General features: G+C 36.8%; 1 protein-coding gene across 1 annotated transcript in view; it reads right to left on the reverse strand.

The window, feature by feature from the left end:
- LOC106871065 (gelsolin-like protein 2) overlaps window positions 1–9747 on the reverse strand; it is a 54371-nt gene that overhangs the window by 12823 nt on the left and 31801 nt on the right. The window contains exons 4-7 of the mRNA XM_014917334.2: window positions 8731–8805; window positions 5582–5653; window positions 1850–1977; window positions 496–604 (exon numbers count right to left, since the gene is read on the reverse strand). Coding sequence (XP_014772820.1) covers window positions 496–604; window positions 1850–1977; window positions 5582–5653; window positions 8731–8805 — 384 coding nt within the window. The remainder of the gene's footprint in view (window positions 1–495; window positions 605–1849; window positions 1978–5581; window positions 5654–8730; window positions 8806–9747) is intronic.

A 9747-nucleotide genomic window follows, 5' to 3' on the forward strand; every position in this document is an offset into this window, starting at 1 on the left:
ATATATATATATATATATATATATATATATATATATATATATAGAGAGAGAGAGAGAGAGAGAGAGAGAAACCCTTATTGGCTTGTAGTAGTTATAGTAATAATAGCAGCAGCAGTACCAACCAAAGACAGTAGTAATACTGTTCTATCCAGTGTGTCTTTATCACCTGATGTACTATTCTTGGAGCATATCTCTCTTTTCAAGGTCTGAATTGAATGTGAGGCATCTTTCTTCATTTGGATAAGATGGCAGTTCTTTGCAAAGTCTACTCTGCCACCACCAACACCAATAGTGAATCTGTATTTAATAACTAATGAAAAATTGGTCAGTTAATACCAACCAGTGGTATCTACTTACAGCTAGAAGTAGACACAGCTACTGAGACTTATTATAAAACAGTCAATTATACCACGGTGGTACCTACTTACAGTTAAGCAGGCTGAACTATTAGTCATAAACATAGCAACATAGCAATGTGTAAAACAATTTACTGACCTCTTTGATTTCAACATGTTTCTTTGTACCACAGAAATGTAGGAGCCTTGATTGATAGGTCTTCTCTGTGACAACTCGGAATCCAGAATCAACTCCACCCTTTAACAACCTTTTGAGCAAAGAGAAAAATAACAGTAACAATAACAAAAATATTTTAAGGAGGGATAGAGACAAATTATGGCAGAGTTTATACTAGCATGTTAATAGTATTTATGAACTCATGCAGCTGAAAAGGTGAAGTTGGATTTGGTGGAATTTGATCTGAAAACCTAAAGGCTTAATACTAAATATTATATGGCATTTAGTATACCTTTTTACAATTTCAACCAGAGCATTTTATCTAGTGCTCTAACGATTCTGCCAGCCTGCCACATTCAACCACCCTTAAGAATAATATTTTTCTTCACTGTTGTCACAAAGATGACAATAATAATAATAATAATAATAATAATAATAATAATAATAATCAACATAGGTCCAAGGCAGCAAAATTAGAAGAATACAGTTAATGAAACTGATCCCAGAACTTGAATGATAATTTATTTTCTTGACTCCAGAAGGATGACAAGCAAAGTTGATCTTGAAGGGATTTGAACTCAGAATGTAAAGGATTGTAGCAAAAGACTACAAAGTGTTTTGTCTAGTTCTCTACTGCTCAAAATAATTTTTAACAAAGGTGTGTCTCAGTGGTTAAAAGTTCACTTCCCAATCATATGGTTTCAAGTTCAGACCCCTTGTATGGCACCTTGGGTAAGTGTCTTCTACTATAGCCCTGGGTTGATCAAAGCCTTGTGAGTAAATCTGGTAGATGAAAACTGAAAGAAGTTTGTTGAGCGCTTATGTGTGTGTGTGTGTGTGTGTGTGTTTGCGTGCATGTGTTTATGAATGTATGCAAAGGTGCATGCACATGTGTTTGTGTCTTCTTGTTTTGACTTCATGTGATAGCTGTAAACAAGTATCACCATCAACTAAATAGCATCCTTTGTTTTCAAATCTTCTGCGAAAACATGTCCAGCTATGGGGAAATATTACCTTTATTGGAAACAAGAGGGGTTGGTGACAAGAAGGGTATCCAACCATAGAAAATCTGCTTCAATGAATTCCATTCAATCCATGCAATCATCAAAAAGAGGATATTAAAATGACAGTGATGATGATGATGATGATAAGGCTACACAAAGCTAAATATTTTAGAAGAGAACAGCCAATTATACCAAGCTCTAATTCTTGACTGATACTTATTTTACTGCTCCTGGGGTTCCACGTGAGAGTATGGTGAAGGAATGGCTATGTGAAAGTGTAACAACAAAAGTGTAGCTATGAATGTATTTTGAGTAAGTTAAATGATACTTACGTTATATTCTTAAAGTAACTCTTGAAGAGATTAGATTCATGTCCTTGTACCTCTCGATGTTGGATAGGTACATCATCCAAGAAAGTGTCCAACTCAACAGTTTTGTAGGCAGCTGCACAATACTCATCCTATGGTGAAATACACACAGACAGAAACTTGGGTGATGGTATGAAGCTGAGATGAGTAATGGCACAAAGTTGAGTGAAGCAATGGAAATGAAGAATGGCATGAAATTGAGTGAAGCAATGGAGGTAAGTGATGAGTATGAAGTTGAGTGAAGTAATGAAGACAAGTGATGGAACGAAGTTGTGTGAGGCAATGGTAATAAAAGATGGTATAAAGTTGAGTTACAGCTGATAGAGGAAAAGAGTGACGAGCTGCAAAGCATGTGAGAGAGAAATATATATAAAAAGATAAATGTGGATAGACAGTAAGCTATATATATATATATATATATATATATATATATATACACACAAAAATAAGAGGAATGACCAGCAAAAGTGGACTCCTATATGCTAGAAATAGATGCCGAATTATCTAACCACGAAAAAATATGTTACTGAGAACATATTTTTTCATGGTTAGATGATTCGGCATCTATTTCTAGCACATAGGAGTCCACTTTTGCTGGTCATTCCTCTTATTTTTGTATGTAATATAATTTTAATCTTCGGATTTTTTCTTAATATGCTAGACCACTGGTTTTAATTGATTAATATCAATTTCTACCCTTATTAATAAATTTTATATATATATATATATATATATATATATACACACACACAAATCATCATCATCATCATCATCCTCCTCCCCACTTTCTCTTAATCTGTGCAGCCAATCTTTGGGGTACCATTCTAGATGCTTTTGTAGTCAGCTGTCACCATTGGTCTCTGTTCTCTGCATGCATCACAGGGTTGCAGTGTTGTGACCTGTCCAGTCCTTGATCTTGTCAGACCAGGATTTTCTTTGCCTCTCTTTCACCCTCCTTCAACTGTGCCCCAAAAGATGGTTTTGGACAGGGAGTTGTAGCAAGATATGTGATTGTACCAGGCAAGCTTTCATCATTTTATCTGTGCAAAGAGTAGTTCCTGTCTACCAGCATATTTGTTGGCTTGCTGCTGACAAAGCTGTTTGTTTTGTGTTTTGTATACAGAATGTGTAGCAGCCTTCTGAAGTACTTGTGCTCAAATACCTGGATTCTTCATTCCATGTATAGATGGATGGAAGTCACTAGGGACTTATACACTTTGAGTCTTGCCTCCATAAAATCAGTTTCATCATGGCTGCAGAGGACAAACTGAGTCTAATTGTGATCTCATTTTGAGATCTGCTGTCCTTGGTCTGCGTGGATCCTTGGTACTTGAAGGTAGCCACTATGTCAAGTTTCTCTATATTCAGCATGATGTTGGTTACTGAGTTCTGGTCGTTGCTATTAACCAGGATTTTTCTCTTTTCTGGGATGATCTCCACCCTGTATGCTCCTGATACTTTTTCCAGTCTGTGGTGAGCTTTTGAAGTTCTGCTTTACTGCTTCCTGATAGGTCAATATCATTAGCAAAACACAAGTTAGAGATGGACCATCTCCAATGGTTTTATATATAAGAATAGCAATTCTTAGTGGACTGTGAATGATGAATTCAATGTCTGTAGCAAAAACACAGGTCCCACAGTCTGCCAATGTCATTCATAGCCCAGTGGTATGTTATACATAAACATTGTCTATAGAGAGAGTTTCTCTGCTGAGATATTATCTACTGTAAAGGTTTAAATGTAACTGTATACATCTACACCTCAATTAACGCTACTTAGTTTGCCTCTGGTCAATTCTAGCTTGACAAAGCTTTGTGCACATCAGCAAAATTTCTATTTGCTGTTGAACTCTATAGCATTCAAATTCATCAATGAAATGCAATGCTTATTCATTCATATTGTTTTCAATTATTCATGCCTTATCTTGTAACTTCAAGGTATCAATATGGTTGCTTATTTTTAAAATGACATTGTAGGATAGGTGTGAGCAATTGGATCTCATCTTACACATAACCCTGAATATAAAACAAATAATGTAATTCCTGAGCAAAATAGGAGTGATAATGTGTATGACAAAGCTGGTTATTTGAATTACAGCCATAGTTCATCCAATGGATTTCCAAACAATTTCCATCTGCATTATTTCATTCATGAAGTTTGCGTCAACTTGAGGCTTCAGTGATACACACATATCTAAGATGATGCACAGTTGCATTGAACCTAAGACTTTATGACTGCATCCATATAATACACCACAGTACTGTAATGAATAGCTAAAATAATATAGTACAATATACTACTGTACTATGTAGTCGAAACAGAACAGTACAATAAAGTAGTGGTTTTGAACAAGTTTAAAACCATTTTAAATTTATTAAACATGACAGGCATGGCTGAGTTATTAAGAAGTCTGGTCCCCCACCACATGGTTTTGAGTTCAGTTCTACTGTGTGGCACCTTGGGCAAGTGTCTTCTGTAACCCTGGGCCAAGTAAATTTTTGTGAATGGAGCTGATAGACAGAAACAGGAAGAAGCCTGTTGTGTGTAATACGGCAGGTTTAAATGGAAGGAAAGTTGTCCTTAGTGAGCTTTGAACAACATATTTGGTGTTTGTAGTTGATGAAGAGTAATGATACAGAAACATGTGTCTTATTTCCCTCAGATATCATTCTGCTTGGTTAGGAAGTGTGCTTTCAAACCACACAATTTAGTGTTCAGTCCCACTGTGTGGCACCTTGGAAGGCAGGGCTGGGCAATCAGGTGTCATCTATTATCGCCCTGAGCATTGTAAGTAGGGCTGGAGTAGATAGAGATTTCATATGTGTGTCTGTATATAATGTACCGTTCTGTGATAGAAAGATCAAAAAAAAAAAAAAAGTACTCCATCTGGTGAGAGATAAATATTTATTTAAAGGACACAATACATGTGTTTAAGTGTTAATAGTTTCATATGTTGAGAAATATCTCAAACATATTCATCAGGCACAATTCACATGTGCCTGATGAATATGTTTGAGATATTTCTCAACAGATGAAACTAATAGTAGCACTTAAAGACAAGTATTGTGTCCTTTAAATAAATAATATTTTATATATATATATATATATATATATATATAGTTGATGGCATCAAATTTATAATCTTTAAGAGAATGAGAAATAATTCATTTTTGGTATGATGAATCTCGAAGCTCGAAGCAGATAAAGCTATAAATAATTGTGTAAATATTGGATAAAAAGCCCTTTGGATAGAGAAAGTCAAAGGCTACCCATATGACTCAAACCTACATCTCCTTAAACATGTGTGTATGTGCATGGGTGTATATGTGCTTATGTCTCCTCTTGACATCATGTAATAGCTTTAAATAAGAGTCAACATCATAGAACAGTGTTGTTCATATACAATCTTCCATGAAAACATGTCTGGCCATGGGGAAATAATACCTTGCTTGGAAACAAGTGAGGGTTGGCAACAGGAATGATATTTAGTCATAGAAAATCTATTTCAACAAATTCTGTCTGAGCCATATGAACATGGAAAAGTGCATGTCGAGACAATAATAAATATGATGTGTTTGAGAGACAAAGAGAGAGAGAGAGAGAGAGAGAGAGAGAGAGAGAGAGAGAGAGAGAAGGAGAAGGGACAGTTATGTGCAACCAGGTAAATGCAATAATGAACAATTTAATATTACTCACCTGAGTGCTGTATTTGCCAATCCAAAAATGTACGTCATAATTGAATCGCTCTCCATTTTCCTCAAGGTAAGTCTGTTCAGGTAAAAGTAATTCAAATTTAACAAAGGAAACATTAACAACAACAACAAATAGAAGACTGTAGTTTGTGCTGAAGCAATGGTTCACAAATGACTAATTTTACTATGATTTTGCTCTACTTTCATAGGAAATTTAATTCCTAGTTTTTAAGTAATGCATGAGTCATGTTATAGATATTTAAACATATCCACAACCACACATGCAAACATACTTCCCTACACATTATATATATATATATATTCTATTTTTACTCAATTTAGTCATTAGACTGCAGCCATGCTGGAGCACTGCCTTGAATTGTTTTAGTCCAATGAATTGACATCAGTACTTTTTTTAAAAGTTGGTACTAATTCTATTGGTGTCTTTTGCTAAACTGCTAAGTTACAGGGACATAAACACACCAACATTGGTTGTCAAGCAGTGCTGGGGGGGGGGGATAAACACACACACACATACATATACTGAACTGCAAAAGAAACATAATTTCATTATGTCAGAAATAAATTTTGATAAACCTGATAAAGTCAATTTCTTGGATGCACTATGACTACAATCTATGGCTCACTGCCATGTGATCTGGTAGTGGGTGGATCCAGTACATCGAGGTTGTAGGGCATGACATGTTCAATACTGTGTATGCCCTCCATGGGTGTTCAAAACGGCCATACACCGTTGGTACATGGAGTGCATGAGGCGGTTCACAAAAGCCATTGGCACCTGTACCCACACCCTGAGGAAAGCTGCCTCCAGTTCCACACGAGTTGTCGGCCTTGGGGCCACCTGGTTCAGCCATCTCTGGATTTCATCCCACAGGTGTTCAATTGGGTTCAAATCTGGGTTGAGAGCCAGCCACAGCATGGTTCTGATGTCATACTGATGCAGGAAGTCCATGGTTACCCTGGCTGAGTGGGAGGGAACATTGTCCTGCCGGAACATGTGGCTATGGTGACGTGCAAAGAAAGGCACAATGTGAGGTCTTAGGATCTGGTCAATGTAGCACTGCACTGTGATGCCATTCCCTCTGCCTGTGTCGTCGCTGATGGGTCACTGTCCAGTGCCAACAGTCTCGCAAGCTGTCATGCTGGCCGGTCTGAAGCGATCACAGCGGTGTTGAAGGTGGACGAAGCAGTCCTACCTGGACCCAGCGGCACCCTCTGTGGACATGGTCTGCAGTGGTGTTGGTATATTTGTATTGCTGTTGCAGGTGATAGACAATAGATGATGCTGACATGGATATTGTAAGCTTTCGCAACAACCAGGGCATGCTGCCATGCTTGCAATCAGCCGATAGCTTGTTCTCTCTGCACTGCTGACAAATTACGAATGCTAGAGATGCAGTTCAAGTTGATTTTTATATTCATAACCTCCATGAGATGCTTCCTGACACCTTTTTTGCCATTCTCCAATGAGCTTTAGTGCATCTGGGCATTGTATACAAAATACAATAAGCTCATGAGAGAGAGAGGGGGGCGTGTTTACCTGTGTATGTGTGTGTATTTACACAGAAAAAAGATAAAAAGGACAAGAAACTGGTATGAAATTATTTAAGTCAGTGTTCAAGAACACACATGTATAATTACTGGCATACCTAATGTTTCGCTATTTCTGTGTTAATTTCAGTATTTAAACATACTAATTATCTTTTGACCCATGACAGGATTATTGTTTTATTTCTTGCATACATCATTTTGTTACAAGTATTACAAGTATTACAAGTATTACTAGATGAAAGCAACATCAAGTATTGTGTGATGAGTCATACTACACATGCCTACATCTGACTAGTCACACACCTTAAAATAACTACATATGATAAGTCATACTATGAAAATACTACATTAGAACTGTACACTGGTCATAACAGTAACCTGCTATATAAGAACTATGATTAGTTATGCGTTAAATATGTCAGAACAATATATTTATCATCAACTCCCACCTCCTATTTTCTTACAAATCCTTGCTCTTCATTCAGTCCTTCACATCTCACCAATCCTTGTTCATTGTTCAGTATTGTAATACCTCTCTGTACGAGTTTGATTTGTTCCATGACTGAACTCGCCTTACAATTTACTCGTTTTACAAATAAATTTTCCCCATTGAAATTAACTAAAATATAATAGATCTGATCCCATCTCCACAAAACCACTCAAAATTTATTTTTTATGGGTTTTAAAACAGAAAAGGTGTAGTTACAAGTAAAATGACAATTATAAAAATGAGAATGCGAAAGAAATATGTAAACTGGTTTTATTAATTGAATTACCTTAAAGATGGGATGATTTGTGTGCTAGTACTATAGATTTCTGCTTGTACTTCAAGACAAAAATTTGCACGAGTCTTAGCTCATACAGTAAATCACTCATAGAATGGGGCACTCGTATTGCAAGATTCTACTGTATTTTGCCCTACATCCTTACTCCTTCTCTAAACATCCCTCATTCTCCCCACACACTCTTGCAACCTCGACTCACCAAACCCTTCCTGTTCTTCTGTTTGCAGAGTCCACTATCATACCTTACCTTATCATCACCATCTTTCTGGCTCTTTCCAGCTTCACCCCCATTACTCCAAGCCACTCTTGTATAATGTGAGTAGCCAAGTATTTCCTTTACAGAAAGAAACCTGCTCCAACCCTTTCCTTCATATTTTAACCTTTTATCTCCTACAATAAAGCTACCTCCCTCTCCACTGTAGTCCCATTCAGTTGAAGGAGATCTTAATCTTGTGGTCTACAAGGCAATCTAACTAGTGATGGTGCCATGAGAAATGCATTGAGTATGCTATGTAAAGTGGTTGGCATTAGAAAGGGTATTCAGCTGTACAAACCACCCCAAAGCAGACATTAGAGCATGGTGTAATCTTCCAACTTGCTGGACCTTTCAGACTAGTCAATCTATGCCAGCATGGAAGAGAGAGAGATTAAAAGATGATGATGATGATGTTGATACAAGACTACAAGAAAATTAGTAATAATATAAAACACAATGTCATAACTTTATGACTAAAATCAACTCTCAAAAACAGAAAGACATAACTGTATGAAAAGGTCAGATTATTAAAATACTCACATTTAAGACAATATAGGAGTCACCCTCATAGAACAAACCATAATCCTTTTTAGGCCATTCTTTGACTTTGAATTTCTGCAGAAATAGAAAATAAAATAAAAATAAGTAACATATAGTAAAAATACACTTAACTATGTACATGTCTGTGCAGTGAAAAAGTGCTTCTCAACCACATGGTTTAGGTTTCAGTCCCGCTGCAAGGCACCTTGAGCAAGCGTCTTCTACTATAGCTCCAAAGCCTTATTAAGTGGGTTTGGTAGAAGGAAACTGAAAGAAACCCATTATGTGTGTGTGTGTGTGTGTGTGTGTGTGTGTGTGTGTGTGTGTGTGTGTGAGTGTGTGCACTGGTGTCTCGCAGTCTTGATGTTGTGTAATTATTATAAATTCATGTAATTTATTTCCAATATTCTGTGGAAATGTATCTGGCCATGGGGAAATATTACCTTGCTTAGAAACAGGTAAAGGTTGATAACAGGAAAGGCATCTGGCTGTAGAAAAATCTACTTCAATAAACTATGCCCAACTCATGCAAATATGGAAAAGTGGACATTATGATGATGACGACGTCTATGAATATGTATGTATGTATGTGTGTGTGTGCACATGTGTGCATGTGTGTGTTTGCTTTCTGTTCAGATTTATCAAACTTTAACCAACCATTAAGCATTAGGAAGATGTATAAGAAATTAAATGAAGGCAAAAGTAAGAAAGAAAAAGTGAAAGAAGCTGACAGGGAAAGCGAGTAAAGAAACGAGAATAATCTGTTCTTTAATGCCTCCTTTGCATAACCTGTTCCACTTTAAATTTTAGAAGTATTTTCTATATAGCCACATAACTCCCCGGGCCGCAACCCCCTTAATTATTATGTGTGGGGCGCAGTTGAGCGAGAGACCAACAAAACTCCTTGTAACATCAAAGATGAACTGAAGGCAAGGATTATGGTACCATTCACTAACTTAAACAAGGAGACCGTCCAGAAGAGCTGCAGGAGATTCCGAAGTCATCTCAAGGCCATAT

This window comes from Octopus bimaculoides, chromosome 5, assembly GCF_001194135.2.
Source record: "Octopus bimaculoides isolate UCB-OBI-ISO-001 chromosome 5, ASM119413v2, whole genome shotgun sequence".
In the NCBI taxonomy this organism is placed as follows: Eukaryota; Metazoa; Mollusca; class Cephalopoda; order Octopoda; family Octopodidae; genus Octopus; species Octopus bimaculoides.